General features: G+C 37.9%; 1 protein-coding gene across 3 annotated transcripts in view; it reads right to left on the minus strand.

Annotated features, from left to right (window-relative positions):
* The window catches only part of Grid2 (glutamate ionotropic receptor delta type subunit 2), a 1,426,614-nt gene that overhangs the window by 160,633 nt on the left and 1,243,096 nt on the right, over positions 1-22,885 (minus strand). For all 3 annotated transcript variants that reach the window (XM_057772140.1, XM_057772147.1, XM_057772131.1), the window contains exon 14: positions 9,139-9,305. In XM_057772140.1, coding sequence (XP_057628123.1) covers positions 9,139-9,305 — 167 coding nt within the window. The remainder of the gene's footprint in view (positions 1-9,138; positions 9,306-22,885) is intronic.

Consider the following 22,885-nt stretch of genomic DNA (forward strand, 5'->3'; position numbering starts at 1 on the left):
ATGCACACTCTAGAATCAGAAATGCCATGCCTGGAGGGCATAAATGATTGTTTTGTCAGGTCCCCCAGGTGCTCTGACACTTGCTTAAAGGTTGACAAATTCTGTCTCTCAGGGTGAGGGCCCCAGCATAGCAGAGCTGGCCATAAGTTTCATTTAAACAAAATAGCCATAAAATGCTCACACAGCTCAGGGATGTAAGATTTCACAGCTTGCTGTCTTTACCCATTCTACAGGCAGTCTTTCAGCCTTCTCCTCTTTCTTGCTTAATGTGAGATCCAGGGCTTGGTTTTTTCTACACAGTGTCTCCTGATGGCTCTCTTACTCTGTTCAGTGATATCCTATATCTGTCTCTCCTATATTCATCCCACTCAACCTCCTAGCTCATACTTTATTGGTTTTCAGACAGACATCGTGTCACTACAAATTCAATGCAAGTAAAGCCATTTCCTAACTTTCTCCTGTCTCCATCCTGTCTCCTTCTGTGTTTCATATTGACAGTCTCACAGGTGAACACAGCAGGCTTTCCTCCTCTTTCTTTCCCACTCCAGACAAAACTGGTGTAGGACATGACCTCTGGAGTCAGATTACTCTTGGTTCAAATCCCAGCTCAGCTACTTATTAACTCTCATTTAACTATCATCAGAGCTGTTACTTTGTCAGATTCCTTGACTATAAAATGGGATGCCAACAGCACCTACCCAGGGGTGTTCTGAGGACAAAGCGGGGGAGGTGCTTAGTCAGTGTGAGAACTTAGGATGAGAGGCTGGCACAAGTGTATTGTGAGTGACAGCTGATCAGGCATGGGTCCTGATTCTTTCCCCTGTGGTCCTGCATTCTCATCTGCCAGCTTTCTTTCAGATTTGTTATAGAGGGTAGCACAGTCGCTATCCACCAGATCATCTAAGACACTATTGTGGATCCCAGCATAGATCGCTCAGCTGGGGTAAATATGACCTCAGACGAACTCCCTTTTCTGAATGAGAAAGGATGCTTCTGTTAGCATCCTTTGATCACAGAGCAGGCTGGTCCTGCCTCCGCAAGGAGGGATGTTTAGAGAAGTGGAGCAGAACATTCTGCTTAGCAATGTTCTGCTGATCCATTAAAACCCCAGATTTCAATTATCTGGTTGAAGACACGGTTTCATTGTGTAACCCGACCAGGTATTGAGCTCACAGTCCTCCTGTGTCAGTCTCTGAAGTGCAGAGGTCACAAATGTGTGTCAGCTACCATGTTTGTGTTCTGTGAAAAAATCATTTCATAGGAATATTGCATGTGGAGTTTGCTTTTTATAGACAAAAGCTGATGACTAACTGTGATTTTCATTGCTAGAATTTAGAAATGACACAGGGCTGTGCCTTTTCTGCTCATTCTCTTCCCATTCACCTCATTCATTTCATTTAAGCATTCTGCTCTCATGACTACTAGAACCATCTGTATACTCCTCAGGCCAAAACCCTTTACCCGTATCACAGTAATTTTCTTATCTACATTTTCTGCATATAATTCCCATTTTATCTCTGAAGTCTCACACTGTTATAACAAAATTATAACCTTAACTAGTCTTCCTAATAAACATCTTAAGTTTACCAATCTCAAAGGTGAAGTCTCTATGCTGTTTGTTTCCTGACTTCCCTTGAGTCACTCTTTTGCCCCTCTTGGCTGACCTCTGACAAGTCAGCCCTTTTCCAGCTCCACTGGGGTCATGGCTGTGTCAGAGCAAACCCCACTGCTTTTCCCCATGACGCAGGATCCCTGGACCACTGCACTGGTTTCTGCTGGTCTCCTGGTGCACACTTTCCTCACTCCTTCCTGTATGTTCCTCCTTCCATAGCATCTACTTTTCATCAGGCCTCTTGCTTCTCTAACATCTGCAGTTCACTTTTCTTAGAGGACAATTCTTTGCTCTGGTTCTCTGGCAGCACTTGCATACATGGCCTGTTCTGTGCTTTCCTCTTTCTTCCCATCCCTCTCCTGTCATTCACTCCCTGCAGTCCTTGAACTCCAATTTGCTCCCATGAAATGACTTTTACACCCATTTCTTATGCATTAAACGTTCTTCCCTCAAATTTCATATTTCAGGTTCTGACCAGAGAATAGAGAATAAATATTCTCTAATCTCATAATGTGTTTTTCATAGTACATTTCCAATATGATGCTGTCCCATTACTTATTTTACGCTGCTCTTTTCTGGCTTTCTACTGTAATATAAACTCTAGGAAGATGCAACTTAGTCAATATCACTTGTTGTTTTGTCTCCAGAAAAATTCTAAGTTAGCATGGGCTATAGAATGACCCAAAAAAGCAAAAAAAAAAAAAAAAAAAAAAAAAGAAGAAGAAAGAAAGTAAAGAAAAAAGAAAGCCTGTATTCAATACTTCTTGCTCAATAAATAGTTAAATATTTATTGACTAGATCAATAAACACCAATAATAATATTTAACATCTTGAGCAAGTTTCCTATCTCAAGAATCAGAGTAAAGCTAGTACTACCTTTTTTTCCTTCAAAGGTTGATTAACAAAAACATATTAAATAAGTAGTAGGTATAATTAATTATCTATTTATTAAAGAAGACGAAATTATAAACTTGCAATTATTTGTGAACTAAAAATCTGGAACATTTGCAAAGTCAAGAAAAAACCAAAAAAATGAATGACCATCAAAAGGTAAACTCTATGTTGCCAAGAACACAAACTACTCAAATAAATGGAGGTTTTGCTAGAGCTGGGTTTGGCAAGGAAATTTCCTGGGGGGTGAGTCATGAATGAGGCTCCCAAAATGCACAGTATGGAGTAAAGATGGTGAGGGTGACCATGCTCCAGGAGACAGACTAAGATGTTCTCAAGAACTGGTGACTCTGAAAGGGATGTGGACAGAAAACCAAGCAAGAGACTGGAAGCAACTTTTCCACCAGTTCCCTTCTGCTTTTGTGTCCTTTCCAATGATGTAGGAGGGTCTTCTGTTTATATGTTACTTTCATTGGTCAAATAAAGAAACTGCCTTGGCCTGTTGATAGGACAGAACTTAGGTAGGCTGAGAGGACTGGACTGAATTCTGGGAGAAAGAAAGGCGGAGTTAGAAAGAGGCCATGGAGCTGGCTGCTAGAGACAAATGCTGGGAATTTTACCCAGTAAACCACTGTCACATGGTGATACACAGATTAATAGAAATGGGTCAAATTAATATGTAAGAAATTAGCCAATAAGAAGCTAGAGCTTGTGGGCCAGGCAGTGATTTAATTAATACAGTTTCTGTGTGATTATTTCAGGTCTAAGCTAGCCAGGTGACTGGGAACAAAACAAGAGACCTCTCTGCTATACATTACCTTACTTAGTTTTTTATTCAAATACTATTTACAAATATCTCCTGTGTGGTTGGTTTCTTTCCACTTGGAATGCATTTCCAAATAAAATCCCTGATCTTGGGAGCTTATATCACAGATGTAGGTGGATTCCCTCTAGTCTAGGCAATTACTTTTCAATTTCATAACTTTTGCAGATTGATCAAATAGCACACATCCTTTATGAAGTTCTAACAGTCAAAACATGGCCTGGCAAAGACATAGAAACTATCAGAAGTAAATAGAAAGCTAGACTAAAATAGCCAGTCAACTTACAACAAAAGCATTCTGTTCATAGCTTGGAGGATGATTGTAAATGATGTTTGGAACATAAGCCTGCATGTTTGACAAGGGGTGAATATTTTGAATACATAAAACACACCCAAAATTCAATACTAAAAGAATTAAAATATACAATAAGATCAAAATAAACATCTTAAAAAGGTGACGAGGGATAACAAGTAAAGAAAAAAACCAACATCACTAGTCATCATGGAAATATAAGGTACATTTAGTATAAAAACGGGGCAAAGGTTAGTTCCACACCTAACCACTCTGCATCTTCTTCTATAAGTTATTGGATGAAAGTTTTGGGGGATCATGTCTGTTTTCCCTTCCTAGGCAGATCCATGTGTGTCTCTCTTAGAGTGGTTAGGTGTGGAACTAACCACTGGACAGAGCTCCCTAAGTCATGTCGAAGAGACAGAGGAGCCATGACATGAGCAAAGAGGTCAAGACCAGGATAGGGAAACCCACAGAAAAAGCTGACCCAAACTTGTGGGAGCTCACTGACTCCAGACAGACAACCAGAAAACCTACATGAGACTGATTCAGCCCCAATAAAAGCAGGTGACAGTTGGCAACTTAGGCAGTTTGTGGGACCCCCTAACAGTGGGTCCAGGAGCAATTACTAATGAATGATTTGTTTTTTGGAGCCCATTTCCTATGAAGAGAAACCTTGCTCAGCCTAGACATAGGGGATGTCACGTGGTGTTGTGACAGAATTCGTTGACTCCCCATAGGAGGCCTTACCCTCTCTGAGGAACAGATGAGGTATGGAGTGAGGGGAAGGTGGGGGTGCAGGAGGGGAGGGAGAGGGAACTGGGAATATATATATATATATATACATATATGAAAATAAAAATGTAAGAGTTAGCTAGTAATAAGCCTGAGCTATTTGTCAAAAAAATGGGGCAGAGGTTAGAAGGTGCTATGAAGGCATGGGTAAAGACAATGCTTCCACTGTTGGTAGAAATTGAAATAGTCACTATGAAACAGTATGGAAGTTTTTCAAAAGGTTAGAAACAGAACTATTGTATGAAAGTAATAGAGCAGGACACCTGATGCCTCCATACATAAGCACATGTATCCACACATATTCCTGTATCCACACATGTATATGTATGCATAGCAAACATAAACCACACATACTGCCACATCTGTTAAATTTGCTAGTAATAAAAGCATACTTCTGATCACGGTGAGTATAACTTTCCAGATTTGTGACTCCTGTCCAGCACAGCTACTTGAGATAGGCTGTCAGTGCATTAGCATTCGTTCAAAGGGTATCCCTGCCACTCAGCTTCGTGACTTTGGAAAGCTGTAAATCTTTAAATAAGTTTTCTCAAATGTAAAATGAGGTTAGTAACAGTGTTTAGAAGCTTATGTTGGGATTGGTACTTAATATAGACAGGGATCTTATTGTGCAAAGTTCCTTTCACTCATTAAGTCTTTCATGAATGTTAACCACTATCTAAGAAGACAACCTTGTTTCTGTGTAAGCCAGGGATAACACATTCATCCACATCCAGGGTTTAAGAGACAAAAGCAATTGGTAAGTCATGTTTCTTCTTCATAAACAATGACATTAGACTCAGAAGTTAAGTTTTCTTGATAGCGTCTAAGTTTTGAGAAGAGAGGTTAGTATATATGTAAAATTCCTAAATATACATATGTGTGTATATCCACACATGCAAACATGCACACACATGTACACTCCCATATATGCACACACATGTACACTCCCATATATATGGAGGGATATCATTTTAGGCTTTTGAAAAGTTAAAATTCTGAGTTCAACTCTGCAGCTAATTTAATAGTTCAAGCAGATCAATCTCAAAATTACATTCTTCTTAAACTTGTTAATAAAATATTTGACTGATTATGATTTTATTTTTCAAAATTGATTGAATAATAACTACTATTTAAAAGATAAGCAAATAGCTAAGAACCAGTAAGTGCTCACTCTCTCTCTCACATACACACACACACACACACACACAGACACACACACACACACACTTCCATAAAATTTGCTAGAAGAGTTTTGTCTCTTTGGTATGCACAAAGGTAAGCTGGCAGCAGAAACTAAAAGTCCTTGTATATGTCAAAAGACAAGCTTATGTATTAGCATGATAGACAACACTTACAGTGCATTCTGTGCCTGAACTAGGAGTTATAGAATGATTTTAAACTTTGGATGGCTGCTTACCTAGTTTTTTTTTTCTTTTTTAGACTAAAGAAACAAAAAAGCATATGTTGTAGCACTTGCTGGTTTTGAAGTCATGTACTCACACATGATTACAAAATGAGTACAGTCCCTGTTTTCTGAGTTCATTTCAGCCTAGGTATCTACTCAGCATCAGTATTTGTATTGTAATAGTCCTGCACTTACATGCAAATCTGTGACAAGCAACTGTGCAACATTGCCTATGACTGCGTGACATCTTTATAACATACACAAGCATCTGAAAAATCTGACAAATAGAAAAAAGAAGGTAATACAAATAGTTACTATATCAATATGTATTTTTATTTTAGAAGTGATATTCAATATATATTATATTTCTTTGATACAGACACAGAGTCATCCGAAAAATAATGAAAATTGACTCTGAAATTATCAATCAGAGTATTTTCATTTTCATTGAAAACAGCCACAGCAGCTTCTGGTAATCTGTTCTAATCAGTGCTTGGGATGGGCTGATCCATCAAAGTTGCAGCTAGAATCGCCAGTGTTGACAGTTGTTACCTTTAATGTTCCATCTACCCTTTAAATCCAGCTAATAAAATGATCCCATTTTCTTAATAGTGATAGACTCCAAATGTACTCTAATTCCAGGCAGAGATTCTGTTGAACATGCATTTGAGGAAATGAACTGACACATGCTTGACTGTGCAGTAATATTCCAATCCTGGCTCCATCTTCCTCCAGGGGGCCTAGGAATCAAGCTGCCCAGTATTGATATTAAAGAGAACTACATAGAAAGGGAAATTCTAGTTTCCCATATCGACAATGAAGATTAAACAGAGAAACAATGCCCAATGCTTAACATTGCATTTTAGAAGTGAAGTGGAGTCTGTTTCTTCAGAATTAAAATCTCTGATAAGGAAGGGCTCCAGAGATGCTAAGAAAAAAGCGCTTGTTATGATTAATTTAATAGATCTGTGATTGCTTTCAATTTTACTGCATTCTTTGCATAAAGACCAAGAAATAAGATCTTATAAGTAAGAGTATTTTTAGTGGCATGTATATCACTTAACCATTATGAATAATCAATACCCTGTTCTCAGATGACATCATGAACTCGCTGGACTTCTCTGTGGGTCCTTCAGGAGGGAACCAAACTGCATTTCACTTGATCATTTTTTCCATACTCACATGGAAAGTAACCATGCCCTCATTTCTCAGAAGCACCTTTTCTCTTTCCTCACTCTCTTTGGCCAGTTTAGATCAGACCTTCACTGCCTTAAGTTACCATGTTTGCTCGAGGTTTTGCCAATTCAATTCCATCTTTCACAAAAGATGGGTGTAGCCTTCCCCTTAATGCCAACTTTGCTATCTTACTCACGGGCTCCAGCACCAACAATAGGCTTTTGTACTGCTCATGGCCTGTTATAAAAATTTCAAGTGTTCTTTTAGACAAGAATTTCCTTATCGGTTTCTCAATCCATTCTGCTGTTATCTATTCTTTCCTGTGGTTTTTATTATTTTATTATGAATTATCTATTTCCTTTCAACTTAACTGTTCTCAGCTAATCTTTTGGATATCAAGTTCAAGGCTCACCATCTCTGGAGAACTTTTAATCATTTTCCCATTGCTTAATTATCCTTATTATTCTCTTCAGTTCTTTTTAACGTCTCAACTACACAATTTAATACTAAATACACAAGTAGATTTGGTATTTTGTATATAGATGCATGTGTCAGTGCACATTGTGCACATTTACAGAAATGTCTTTGCTGTTATTATTTCATATGAATGGATTTTGAATTTCCAACTAAGCTGCAAGTATATTGTGTTCAATTTCCCTGTGGTATTATTGATTTTTCAGCTTTTTTCTCTTAGAATCTGCTCATCAATAAATATTTTTGTTTGATTAATCATTATTTCAACCTTTTTTGCTTTTCAGCTATATGTGTTTTGTTTTTTATTTATGTAGGACAAAAAAGTATTGATAGAATATTAGATAATTGTTTATAACTGTGTACCTCTTCCTTGTAGGGGGAGTACAATGGTCTGCTCCATTGATTTTTAACCTGTTGAGTGTGGTATGAGTAGAGGGATGTGTGCTGCATCTAAGAAGGAAGTGAGGTAGAACAACAAATACATGGCACTCTCTTTTGCAGTGAGAACTGGATAATCTAGAGGATGCTTTGCCAACTTGGGCCAAACAACTGGGAGCTGAATAGAAAGCGATCTTCAGATGACTCACAGTTCAGAGCAGAAGCCAGACCTCGTGGTTCAGGAATAGACATGATTTACTCTTGTAAATCACTAATTCTTTGGAGCTTGTTTTGTTTTTAAAATAATTGATGAATATAAATGATTAGAATAAGTCTTCCTCATTTTTCAGAGAAGGAAAAAGGTCTAGCTTTTCTATGGTTACTTAATGGAAGAGCTATGGCATAAGCTATGGATGGGTGCTTTGTCGACCCCCACTATCTGACTTTACTGTCCTTTTGCTATTTTATAATTTGAAGAACCACTTCTGTGATTTATGCTTAGTGCTTGCTGTCTGAATCCAAGTGCTCTTCTGATCTGTCATTATCTTCTAGGGAGTATCAAATAATAAAGGTTACAATTATTAACACATGAACAATATCTCTACCTAGAAGATAGTGACCCTCTCTGGAGTCAAAGTTTGTCTTGTAAAGAGAATGAGATGCCGTGACTCTCTCTGATAGAAATTATTAATCTAAAATTATTGTAAAACTTTCTTAAGCAGTTTCCTGTCACAGAACATCCTAGTTTGAAGCTGGATGTATTATCTCTATAAGCTTTTCCTTGTGTTCCACCACAAATATCTCATGTACGCTTTAATATCAAATGGAGGATTTCAAAGGTTTTACCATTTCCTTCATGAAATTCTCATGAATATATATATATTCACACACAAACATATCTGAAAATTGGTATTCTAATTTGTCCCAAAGTACATTTTGTGCATTAATATTCTCAGAATCAAGTTAATTTCTACAACGCCACGTTGTTCACTTCCTTAAGTGTAGACTACATTGCTTAGCTTCCATCACAAATTTGAACATATCTACTCTATTTGACACATAAAATTTTGGAAAGTGAAAGAAGTTATATACAATAATACTTTCATCTTATTTATGAAGAAATGGACATGTTTTATGCAAGAAATTACTTGTATGACATCACTTCTAGGAACTGTTTTCATATAGTGTTTTTCATAATAGGAAGAAAAATATGATGCAACAGACAGTGTAGCTAAGTACCTTTTTATAATCTAAACTCCCCCTTTTCTGTTTAGACCATTTAATAGCCTTACCTTTGTGAAAACACATCTCGGTAGGGGCTGCCGTGCTGCAGTGCGATGCCATACCCCCGGTCAGCAACGGTATTCCCCACAGTGTAGAAGGAGCAGTCTGGGTCATTGATAGCCACATATTCCAATACAGCTGCATCCCATACAAAAGCATAGTTTCCGTACTTTACCTGTGAAGATAAGGGGATGGGACAAAATAGGGACTTAAGGTTAAAAATTGCATAGAATAATAAATATTTCAAAAGTATATGCGAAATTATAGGATAGATATGTTTGCATAAACACATATTTGTGTTTCTGTTAGTCTGTAGCTCTTCTGGAAATGTGATGAAACAAGAGCACTAGCCATGTATCTAGAGAACGTGGCTTACAATAAAAGGGTCCTTGAGTTGTAGATGTTATGTGGCTCGGAAGAAGGTTAAAGGCATGTCTCTGAGCTTGCAGCAAGTCTAGCTACTTAGAATTTCATCTGAGGAACTCTTACAATCTATGCTTCTAGAATTATTAAGAGGTACTGATTCTGTTAGGTTACTAGGCCTCTAAACTAGACACATTTCTTTACACTCAATGATGCTTCCTCATGACCTGTAAGTGGAGACTGCTCATTTGTTTCCCCTCTGCCCAGATCCAAATAATCATACAGAAACTGTATTAATTACAACATTGTTTGGCCAATAGCTTAGGCGTATTCCTCGTAGCTCTTACATCTTTAATTAGCCCATTTCTCTTAATCTGTGTATCACCATGAGGCTGTGGTCTACCGGTAATGTTCTGGTGTCTGTCTCCTTCAGTAGCTACATGGTGTCTCTCTAATTCTGCCTACAATCTTTATATATCTATGTTTAAATTTCCTGCCTGGCTTTACTCTGCTAAGCCATTGGCTAAAACAGTCTTATTCATTAGCCAATAAAAGTAACACATATACAGATGGACATTCCACATTAACGACCATGTTTTACATAAAAGCTCACAACTCACATTAGGGAGAAATTACTAGTACCACTCTACCCACTTCATGGTATCTTCTTTGTCCTTCTGAACTCATCTCTTTCCAAATACAGAGAATGGAGCTCTTACAAGTGGAGCTAAAATAAATCCCTATTGAATGTTTTGTTAACATGTATTAGAAAATCTTGTCTTATGCATTATTGTGATATCTTTTTTCCTAAAGAAGTCTTTTTCCTTTGATAGCAATTACAATGAGGAAAATAATTCTACAACATTCTTTATCAATACTTGGGAACATTAAATTCATAGTGGGTCATCTACAATATAGTTTAGTGACTTTTTCAGTCAACAATACCTCACATGAGAGTCCTCTGTTATGGTTTGGAATTGACATGTCTCCCCAAAAGGATCACATGTAGAAGGCTAAGGTTACAACTGGTGGTATGGTTCAGATGTGGATGGCTCACGCGGGCATAGACTTCTTCAGTTCATTGACAGAACTGCATAGACCCGTGGGAGTCTGTATAACTCTTGGCAGCAGGCTGCTTGCCTTGGAAGATATTTCTTGACCTGGGTCCTTCCTCTTTGTCCCTGCTTCTGGTCACACCTAAGGTGAAGTGCTCACCTCCTTCCTGCATGTCCTTCCATCATGATGCTCTCTGCCCTACCATATGCAGGGCAGAAATAACAATGCCAGGAAACCATGGTCTGAAACCTTTGAAGCTATGGTCCTTCTACTCTTAAGTTGTTTTCTCAGATGTTAGGTCACAGTGATAATAACTAATAGTAACTAATGCACAGATTTATCATGAAAGCAATTGTGAAGGGGCTGGAGAGAGGGCCTGCTCTTCAAGAGCACTGTTTCTCAGCCTTCCTAGTACTGTGAGTCTTTAAGACTTATATTGTGGTGACCCTGAACCATAAAATTATTTTTGTTGCTGCTTTATAGCTGTAATTTTGTTACTACTATGACTCATAATGTAAATATTTATGTTTTCTGGTAGTCTTAGGCAATTCCTATGAAAAGGTCGCTCAAGCACCCAAAGGGGTGGTAACCCACGGGTTGAGAGCTACTTCTCTAGAGGACCTGGGTTTGATTCCCAGCACCCACATGTTAGCTTACAACCTTTTGTACTCCAATCCTAGGGGATCTGACACCTACTTCTGGCATCCCTGGGCACCAGGCATGTATGTGGTATATGGATATATATTCAGATAAAATAAAATTTAAAAAATTTAAAAAGGAATGAAATAAGACATTGTGATAAATATCTTAATAAAATTTATCTGGAAAATGTTAAATATAAAGATAAAATTGAATGAATTCATAGAACAAATAAATAACCCCAAAGTTATTTTGTTTACATTAAAAGAAGAATGTAACATTATTAACATGAAAGTGGACATTGAAGATGGTTCAATGACCAAAATGCTTACTATAAGCAAAAGGATCAAAGAATCAGATCCCTTGATCTCAGATAAATGCTAGATCGGCATGGCAGCTCACCTGTACTGCATGGCCGCTCACCTATACTGCCAGCCTTGGAATGAGACAGGGACAGAGACAGGGATACTCAGAGCAAGCTGGCTAGAGAGACTAGCCATATTAGTGAGTTCTGGCTTTGACCGAGAGTTCCTGCCATAGGAAAATAGAAAGAAAAAAGATCCTGGTCCAGTGTTAACACAGTACCAGAAACTATATCTTACAAAGCAGACAGGCTCCATAAAAAGTTGAATTAGGATCAAAGAGACGGTTTAATGGTTAAGAGCACTGGCTGTTCATCCAGAGGACCCAGGTTCTGTTTCTAGAACCCACATCAGGTGGTTCACAGCCATTCAGCACCAGCTCCGATGCCTGTTTTCTGAAGGGTCTATAGTTACATGCAAATACCCACAAGCATACAAACATACACACACATAATTTAAATTGTAAAAAAAAATCTTAAAAATATTGTGTCACCTGATTCTTTGTCAGGTATAGTGGTACATGCCTTTAATCCTAGAACACAGAAGACAGAAGCAAGCATATTCTCATAGTGTTTGTTCTCATGACATGGTTTCTTTGTGCAACCCTGTCTGATCTGGAACTCACTTTGTAGACCAGGTTGGCCTCAGACTCAGAGATCCCACTGCCTCTGCCTCCAGAGTGCTGGGATTAAAGCAGTAAACTGCACAGCTCATTCATCTATTTTAAACTACGAAGTAATTTTTCTTCATGAAATATAGACTCATCAAGCAGGCACATTTGTGAATGTCTTTAGTCCCAGAACTTGGGTGGATTTCTGTGAGCTTGAGGCCAGCCTGGTCTATATAGTGAGTTCTAGGACAGCCAGAGCTACATAGGGAGACATTGTCTCAGAGAAAATAATATAAAGAAATAAAAGAAATATAGAGATGCCAGGCGGTGGTGGCGCACGCCTTTAATCCCAGCACTTGGGAGGCAGAGGCAGGTGGATCTCTGTGAGTTCGAGACCAGCCTGGTCTACAAGAGCTAGTTCCAGGACAGGCTCCAAAACCACAGAGAAACCCTGTCTCGAAAAACCAAAAAAAAAAAAAAAAAAAGAAATATAGAGGCCTACAAGGAGCAAACCACTGGTAACTCTAATGATATTGTCAAAGGGTCAAGAGAACGATGCCTGCAATTACTTCAGCTTGACATTATGGTGGTGTTTTAGTTTGCGCAATAAAAAGGAACCAAAACATGACTTCATTCATTCAAGAATAATTTGTTATGAGATAGAGACAAAATTATATTATTTTATGACATAAAATTGCCTTCAGAAATTAACTGAACAAGTATTTGAAAGTATCTTAACACATAGACCATCAGTTACATATCACTTGCTGTCCTATAACATTCCAGTGAAAGATAAATTATTTGAGAAAAATACATACAGTAAACAAAACTACTTAGTATTAATTTAATAGCTTGTTATTTGGTCCTATGTAAAGCAGTTTAAAGACAGGGCAGAGGAACTTGTTTTTATCTAAAGTGTAGTATCTCTGAAAGTTTGGATGCACAGTTAAATATATATATGTACATATGTAGATACATCAGTTTTCCTCAAGTTATTTGAGAACTTAATGATTTTTGCTTTTCTTTTCTTCCTTCTTTCTTCCCCTTTTCTTTTCTTTTCTCTTTTCTTTTTTGTAAAAAGACAGGTCTAACTATGTAGTTCTGACTCTGAAAAACTTTACTATGTAGACCAGGTTGGCCTCAAACAGAAATCCAACTGCCTCCACTTCCTGAGTGCTGGGGATTAAAATCATGTGCCACCATATCTGGTATAATTCTAGATTTAAAAGGGACAGTTTAGGGCCCATTTGTCACCTGCTATGGCTTTACATTTTTTGCTTTTTCAATAAAATGTTTCTCATGAAATAAGGAATAAACTAAAATTCTTAGGGTAATTCCCCAGACTACAACCATCATAATCACCAGAGGATTCTAGTATTAGAAATAAAGATACAAGATCAAGTAACAAATTTACTACATCGAATATTGGAGGCTCAAAATGTGGGAGTATTTGTTTCAGCAACCCTGACAATATGCATTGCATTCTTTAAATATTTCTGTTGCTGCTGATGAAATATTGGTGTATGGAACACTTTTCTACAGATAAAGTATAAGGAAAGTTAACAGGGATAGAATCCAAAGTGCTGATATAGGAGAAACTGGAAATAGCTGGCTAATTTTCTCCTGCATTGAATCTCATGTCTGCAGAATTACTCCATTTTTTTTCTTTTTCTGATCTTTTATACCAGACATCAAATGTGTGTTCTATTTCCAGATTCCTCTGTTTAAGTCTATAGTTTTTGAGATATATCAGTGACATTGAAACTTTCTCTAGGAACCCATTTTGACCTGTTCTCTTTTGTGTCAATAGTCACTATGTCTTTTTTTTATTATTAATTAATTTATTTAATTATTAAAGATTTCTGCCTCTTCCCCGCCACCACCTCCCATTCCCTCCCCCAATCAAGTCTTCCTTCCTCCTCAGCCCAAAGAGCAAGCAGGTTTCTCTGCCCTGTGGGAGGTCCAAGGACCACCCACCTCCATCCAGGTCTATTAAGGTGAGCATCCAAACTACCTGGGCTCCCACAAAGCCATTACGTGCAATAGGATCAAGAACCCATTGCCATTGTTCTTCAGTTCTCAGTAGTCCTCATTGTCCATTATGTTCAGCGAGACCGGTTTTGTCCCATGCTTTTTCAGTCCCCGGCCAGCTGGCCTTGGTGAGTTCCCGATAGAACATCCCCATTGCCTCAGTGTGTGGGTGCACCCCTCGCCGTCCTGAGTTCCTTGCTCGTGCTCACTCTCCTTCTGCTCCTCCTTTGGATCGTGAGACTTCAGTCCAGTGCTCCAATGTTGGTCTCTGTCTCTGTCTTCTTTCATCGCCTGATGAAGGTTAATATTCAGGAGGATGCTTATATGTTTTTCTTTGGGTTCACCTTCTTATTTAGCTTCTCTAGAATCACGAATTATAGTCTCAATGCCCTTTATTTATGGCTAGAAACCAAATATGAGTGAGTACATCCCATGTTCCTCTTTTTGGGTCTGGCTTACCTCACTCAGGATAGTGTTTTCAATTTCCGTCCATTTGTATGCAAAATTCAAGAAGTCATTGTTTTTTACTGCTGAGTAGTACTCTAATATGTATATATTCCATACTTTCTTCATCCATTCTTCCATTGAAGGACATCTAGGTTGTTTCCAGGTTCTGGCTATTACAAACAATGCTGCTATGAACATAGTTGAGCATATACTTTTGTTGTATGTTTGGGCATCTCTTGGGTATATTCCCAATAGTGGTATTGCTGTGTCGAGAGGTACGTTGAACCCGACTTTCCTGAGAAACCGCCACACTGCTTTCCAAAGTGGTTGCACAAGTTTGCATTCCCACCAGCAATGGATGAGAGTGCCCCTTTCTCCACAACCTCTCCAGCAGAGGCTATCATTGGTGTTTTTGATTTTAGCCATTCTGACCGGTGTAAGATGGTATCTTAATGTTGTCTTGATTTGCATTTCCCTGATTGCTAAGGAAGTTGAGCACGATCTTAAGTGTCTTTTGGCCATTTGAACTTCTTCTGTTGAAAAGTCTCTGTTCAGCTCAGTGCCCCATTTTATAATTGGATTGATTAACCTTTTACGGTCTAATTTCTTGAGTTCTTTGTATATTTTGGATATCAGACCTTTGTCAGTTGCGGGGTTGGTGAAGATCTTCTCCCAGTCAGTGGGTTGCCTTTCTGTCTTAGTGACAGTGTCCTTTGCTTTAAAGAAGCTTCTCAGTCTCAGGAGGTCCCATTTATTCAATGATGTCCTTAGTGTTTGTGCTGCTGGGGTTGTACGTAGGAAGTGTTCTCCTGTGCCCATGTGTTGTAGAGTACTTCCCACTTTCTCTTCTATCAGGTTCAGTGTATTTGGACTGATATTGAGGTCTTTAATCCATTTGGACTTGAGTTTTGTGCATGGTGATAGATATGGATCTATTTTCATTCTTCTACAGATTGACTTCCAGTTTTGCCAGCACAATTTGTTGAAGATGCTCTCTTTTTTCCATTGTATACTTTTAGCTTCTTTATCGAAAATCAGGTGTTCATAGGTTTGTGGGCTAAAGTCAGGGTCTTCTATTCTATTCCATTGGTCGACTTCTCTGTTTTTATGCCAGTACCAAGCCGTTTTCAGTACTGTAGCTCTGTAATAGAGTTTGAAGTCAGGGATGGTAATGCCTTCAGACGATCCTTTATTGTATAAGATTGTTTTGGCTATCCTGGGTTTTTTGTTTTTCCATATAAAGTTGATTATTGTCTTCTCCAGATCTGTGAAGAATTTTGATGGGATTTTGATGGGGATTGCGTTGAATCTATAGATTGCTTTTGGTAGAATTGCCATTTTTACTATGTTGATCCTCCCAATCCAAGAGCAAGGGAGGTCCTTCCATTTTCTGGTGTCCTCTTCAATTTCTTTCTTCAAAGACTTAAAGTTCTTGCCAAATAGATCTTTCACTTCCTTGGTCAGAGTTACCCCAAGGTATTTTATGCTATTTGTGGCTATCGTGAAAGGTGATGCTTCTCTGATTTCCCTCTCTGCTTCCTTATCCTTAGTGTATAGGAAGGCAACTGATTTTTTGGAGTTGATTTTGTACTATGTCTTTTAGGACCTCTTCCAGTTTCTTTAGACTGGTCCTCCATACCTGAGCACATCCCACTTTGCTTAGAGGGTTCTAGTGCTCTTGGTACCACTTTGTGAGCTGTGCATTGCACCTCAATGTGTGGCAATATTATCATTGCCATTGCATATGTTATGTCTAGTATTTTAATGTTAGTAAACTTTATGAGTGAATTTTTAGAGAGGTGTTAAGATGGTGCAATGATAACCTGTAGCAACACCCATGATACAATTTTTAAAATGTTCTTGGCATTTTTCATTGCCCAAAGCATTCAACCATTGTCCTTTAGATGGTTTTCAATTATCAAATTTTAACTATTGAAATATCCTTCAGCAAAGGCTACAGCCATCCTTCAAGAGAGAAAATAATTGAGAAGCTGGTCTAGGAAATGTCCAATCAATCTGAGTAGGTGTTGGATGTAGAGTTTTTCAACTACCCTTTCTTCTTGAGGTCATTTTATATTGCAGATCAATTGAATGGCATTGATTTATTTATCAGTGTGGGGCTTCATTCTAGATTAAGCAAAGAGCAAAAGTGCGTCTGCGTGCTCTTTCTTCATATTTCCTTGACCACACTGTGATATTGCAAAGGTGATAATTGTAAAGAAGACCACAAAATGATATCTACTGCCACTGTTCTCCATGTATGAATCTCAGATTAGAGATATTAATATGTCATTGTATTTTTTTTTTTTGGAGAAAAGTAACCATCAATCTCACCCAGCTGTGAACCATACAAGCTATGATAATGAATGGCCTGACAGGATATTTCCATTTGCCCATAGTGACATGAATGTTTTGGGAGTAACCAACTTCTTTCTGATTGTGTCTAATGTCTGCTCCATGAGGTAGAACCCATTCCCAGAACTGTTAATGGTGCCAAGAACCTGTGGTCTTTGGCCATAGGGGAGAATTTAATACTATTATTTTGTTAAATGAGTATAATTTAAAAAAGACTTTTAATATCTTATTGCTGTATCCATAAAACAAAACATCTCTTGCCTCTATCAGAGAAGTTTTTTCTTGAAGTAGATGGCAATTGATACAGAAACTCCCTGACCCCAATTGGTTAATGTGCAAAGAAAAAAGAAACTATGCCATGCTTAGCCCTGAGTGGATACAGTCATTTTGCCAAGGCTGAGGAAACTTGGTGGAAGAAGGGTGAAAGCAACCTAAGTGCCAGAGAGAAAGATGCCTTCAAGAAAACAGTCTTTCTGGACACAGCAGAGGGACTAAACATATAAATTCATAGCAATTGTGACGAGATGCACAAGATTTGTAAAAGCTCAACCCAGACGAAGTCCTAGCAGGGGGCAAGCTCCACTTGCTGAGGAGCTTCAGGTATTTGACAGCTTTTGTAAGGAGGAAAGCCATCTTTCTTCAGTGACGTGACCCCTAGTAGGCAATGACAGTTCAGGGAAAGCCAACCTCCAAGAGTAATTGGGAAACAATCTGGATTTGATGGGGAAGAATGAAGAAAATTCAAAGCTGGCTGGGTAGGGTGAATATAGGAGGAGTCATGCAGTTAAGAATATGATAAATAGATTGGATGAAATTCTCGAATAAAGATGTGGGAAGGATCTCAGAGGAGGTGAGGGAGGGGAAACCAGTATCAGAAAAACAATCTGGATGCAAAAGTTATTTTCAATAAATAGAAAAAAAAAACATTTAAAAGCAGGAACTGTTGTGATTGGTGAACATTGAATCTACTGATGCTCAGGGTAGAATGCCTTATATAAGCTCCTGAGGTACACTTAGAATTGGGTAGCCCCCAGAGAGGTCTTGTTAGATTCCTACAGTATAGCCACAGAATTGTCTCAGGTTCAATTCACAGGCTTTCCCCTGAGATGTGTGCTGAGAGTTTTCATGCATCTTCTAAGACCCTGAAGATGAATTTCTGAGAGTGATATAAGTCTTGAGCCCCTCTCCTTAATCTGTTTACAGCTCTGTTACTGAGACAAGTCACACATTGCTGTCACACTGTGTTGTCACATGCAGAGTTTCTGTTTAAAGTAATTTAAACAGAAAGGAAATTCATTTTCATAGGGAGGAATCTGGATAGTTTGGTCAAATATTCCGATACCTGAAATAGTTGTACAAAGATTCAAATATTTACGTTCTATATCTATGTACCTAACTGATTAAACACAAGTATTCTATGGAGACCACTTCTTGTTCATGCACACTCCACTAAGCTAATCGTTGTTTTTGCAAGTTTCTTCCTGTCAGGTGAGGAAATGCAAGCTTTCAAAGTTATTTTTTCAAATATTTGCATTTCTGGCCCAGTAAAGAGAAAAACAAAATGGTGTACCATCAAACTTGTGCTCCTCACTGTGCAGGGGATGATGGCATATTTCATTCCCCCTGTAGACTGCCCTTGTCACTCTGCTCTGATTTCAATACTCCCATCGTGAGATGATTAAGAAAGTACTTGGTTGTTTATTAGGTGGTACCCTCTGTGCTAATCATGGAAGGCCACACAACAACCAAATACACTTATCATTTACCATCCTACCAATCTCGTTATGGATTGAGATATTCCCATTCATTCTTACATGAAATTTTAATTTAGTAAATTTTTATGGGCTCACTTTAAAACCTAAAGTCATGAAAATAGGATCTGTAATCTTTTCTTTTATTAAGAAAAATCACCATAAACAATTTTAGGAAAATGACATTTAAACCAAAACAGTAAGATAAAATTTTTCCTTATTGACAACATCCAACATGTTTTTTTTTCAAGAATAGATAACATGCAAGAGACGTTTTTATATTTATAAAATGCCCTTTCTTGTGAATTTCATTGCTATTTCCATCACTTTGAGATAGTTAGTTCTATGGCACCTAAGTCATGGATGCAGTGATCCAGCTTGCTCTAAACTGTACCAGTGATCAGCGGCCGATTTGGAACTCAATCTCAAGGCCATCTGCTATGCTCCTTTCACAATATTAAAGATGTAATTTCATGGAGACTTTGTCTACTGGAAAGCAAATGCAGGTGAGATACAGTAATCTCCACCTTTAAGGCATAGAGCATCAAATTTGAAAAATAACATTTATTTAAATAAATAGATTGTGGCACAAGATGTGACAAAAACCATAAAGAATAATGCAGCTTCTTTGATGTTCTGTAATCACACTAGTAAGATAAAAGGACTGGGATTTAAAAGATAAAGTTGGTGTTTGTTGAAACCATGGGAATGGTTGTCTGTTTGCTTTCTGTGGTTGCAAGCACCTAAGGCTTGCTGATTCTGTGACCATTATCATCTAAGCTTTTCTGATGTTCAAGATTGAAATGAAAAAAAAAAAAAAGAAAACATTTAACAATTCAACTAAGCCTGAAAACGGAAATCTTTAAAATTAAAAGATCTGAGAATAAGTCTGCAAAATAAATTCTAATCTTGTACAGCAAACTTCATTATAGTTTTAACTAATGGTCAGGGGTGGAAGAAATGATGAAGTAGGTGTGAGTTACTGGCACAGAGAGTTATGATGAACCCAGAATCGATCTCTAGTGGTCCTTGTAATTCACTGCCCATATAAGTTCTCAAGATGAGATGGCCTGAATATTTATTACGTGTGGACCTAAGTGTTGGCCTCTTCTACTACAGGGAAATTGATAATTTAAAAATATTCATCACTTTTGGGCTTAGGCAGCCCAGTAAATCATGGTCAAGTTTACATTCAAGTGTTTAGGATTCACACACACACACACACACACACACCACATTTATTCAGATATAGGTATAGTTTTACTTACTGCTGCTTAAACTATAGATCTACCATATTTTTGTCTGCTTTATGTTGCAATTTCAATTTGTTCTCTGAGTTAGTCATCATAGGCACATACTTCAATAAACAAGATATGAAAATGTTTAAAATAATCAGCACCAACTTTTAAAGAATGTTTTCTTAATCTACACAAACATGTACTAAATAAATAAATGTACTAAATTAAGGAATGGTTGTTGCCAAAATGTTTACAATTCACATTCTTAAGTGAAAGACAAAAGAATGTCCTTCTCTATGATGGAAAAACATTGAAAATGACAGTGCATAAAAGAATTACATCAAAACAAAAATATTCTTTTCCATATTTATTTAATTATATCTGTAGAATCCACAGGGAACTTGATACATGTCAGTTGCTCAATGTTATATGTAGATTAGGATAAAATTTCAGTTAAAAGTAAGCCTTAAAAATTAAATAATAGTGTTTTGGAAAGTTAAGACTATCTTAGTCTCTTTACAAATACTGTGATGGTTTTGGAACCTACCATTGACTTCCCCAAATTCAAATAACTTTCCTGCTTTATAACCATTTTTTTTTCTGAGAAAGAGAATTTGGACCTACATTGTCAGTGACATGATTCAAAGTGTTATAGAGACAGACGTTTTGGACTTGTTTACATCACATACTGATTTTAAGGATGCTAAGGCTATGACTGGTCTTTGGCAGAGAGCCTTTGAAATCATTAATGAGAGCAAATGTCTTCAAAATTAAACCCTGCTGTTCCCACAGGTGAACCACACACTTTTTGAAAACTGAAGCATTTTCATGAAGATCGTGTTTAGGTCGAATGTCATCACACAACCGTGATGCTAGACTCATGGCTTGGAAGAGCTATGAGTCACGGGAGATTTCATGTTGGACCACAGAAAGATAAGAAGGTTTTGATCTACAATGCTGTCCCGCCTGCAAGGAATCTAGAGCAATGGTGGCACAAAGTTTGTGGGAGCAACCAATCAATATTTCATTGAAGATCCAGTTCATGAGATGGAACCCATATCTGACACTGCTTGGCTGACCAGTAACTTGAGATTAGGAAGCCCAGTCACCTAGTGGAAAAGCAAATACTACTGTTCTAAGCAAACCAAAACAATCTCCAACCTCAAACCAAATCCTCAAAAACAAACCATAGCAATAAATGATATTCTGCTATATTTATAGATCAGTGTCTTGCTCATCCATCATCAGAGAGGCTTTTTTTTTTTTTTTTTTTTTTTTGCAGCAGATGGGAACAAATACAGAGAACCATAGTCAGACATTAGAGAGAGAGAGAGGGAGAGAGAGAGAGAGGCCTCCGAGTACTAAAAGGGATGTCTCCACCAAATTCATCTTCTCAAGGCTCTCAAGGGAATCCTGAGGAGGAGGAGGAGGAGGAGGAGGAGGAGGAGGAGGAGGAGGAGGAGGAGGAGGAGGAGGCAGAAAGAGTGTAAGAGTCAGAGGGAATAAAGAACATCAAGAAAACATAAAAGAGCCAGAGAGAAATTTTTTAAATAAACACTATCTGGAAAGGAAATAACCCAATAACTCACTATTCTTACAGTGTATTAATGATTCGTGATGGCTGAGCCTTTACCACCTGATGGCTGCTTTGTCACTGCTTCATCCAATCCTGCTTCCTATACACTGGTGATCAAAGGCCAATAATGTGTGGTGGAGATATTAGTAAACAGTAATCTTTTGATCATATGAATACAATACCAATGCTGGTTTGGTTTCTTCACTAGACCAAATAAGTCAGAAGGGACGAAAGCAATTGGTCAGTCTTTACTCTGTGAACGATTTGGAAAGGTACTTGCCATGGTCATTTGACTATTTTGAAAATCTTCAAATGTATTTATTTATTTATTTGTTTGTTTGTTTTTTGTGTGTGAGAGAGATAACTGTCTTAAATTTCCATTTTTACATATAAATCTCTTCAGTGATATTTTAGTTTTTTGATGAGAAGGGATTATTTTCATGATTTTTTAAGTTTCCTCTTGTTTGTTTAAAGGTTTAGTTTAGTTACTTATTTTTGTGTGTATTTGTCTTTGCGGTTTCATGTGCACACACATAAGCAGGTGTGCATGCCTCTGCACACACATGGCAGAACATAGGCAATGTCTCATTCCTGAGAACTGGAGTTACAGACATTTGTGGGACGCCCAACTTGTCATTTGAGGGCTACGTAACAAATGCTCTTGAAAGCACTTCTCAGCCCTGAGAGAGGGACTATGGGAAACTAAATATATATTCAGGGCTCCTTTAGAAGTGATAAAAAGTTAGTTTTCTACAGCGGAATCTCACTGGGTCTACAAACACTAAGAGCAGGACCCATAGCTGGGCAGTGGCAGGCACAGGCCTTTAATCCCAGCGCTTGGGAGGCAGAGGTAGGCTGATCTCTGACTTTGAGAACAGCCTGATTTACAGAGTGAGTTCTAAGCAAACTAGGGCTACACAGAGACACCTTTTCTCGACACCCTCCCCTGATGTAGGCCCCTGTGTTCAGACAGCCATCTTGGACTCAATGGTATTTTTGTCTCATAATACTTTGTCTGGGCCTCCTCCTCCCCATCCCTTCTGCCCCACCTCCATCCTTTTTCTTTATCTTCTTCGCTTTCTTGCCCAACAGGTCTTTTGTTTATATATTTTATGGTTTTTAATCGTTTGAGTTTTAGGGGATTTCTGTGTGTGCCAGTGTATGTGTTTCTATGTCTATATGTGTTTCTTGTGCTTTTTCTTTGGCCCTTTGTCTTTCTGTCCATAAGTATATATATATATATATATATATATATATATATATATATATATATGAGTTTGTTCTTTTTTCTCTTTTCTTTTAGATTCCTATTTGTTTTGTAAAGAGA

The sequence above is a fragment of the Chionomys nivalis genome, chromosome 1, assembly GCF_950005125.1.
Source record: "Chionomys nivalis chromosome 1, mChiNiv1.1, whole genome shotgun sequence".
Taxonomy (NCBI): Eukaryota; Metazoa; Chordata; class Mammalia; order Rodentia; family Cricetidae; genus Chionomys; species Chionomys nivalis.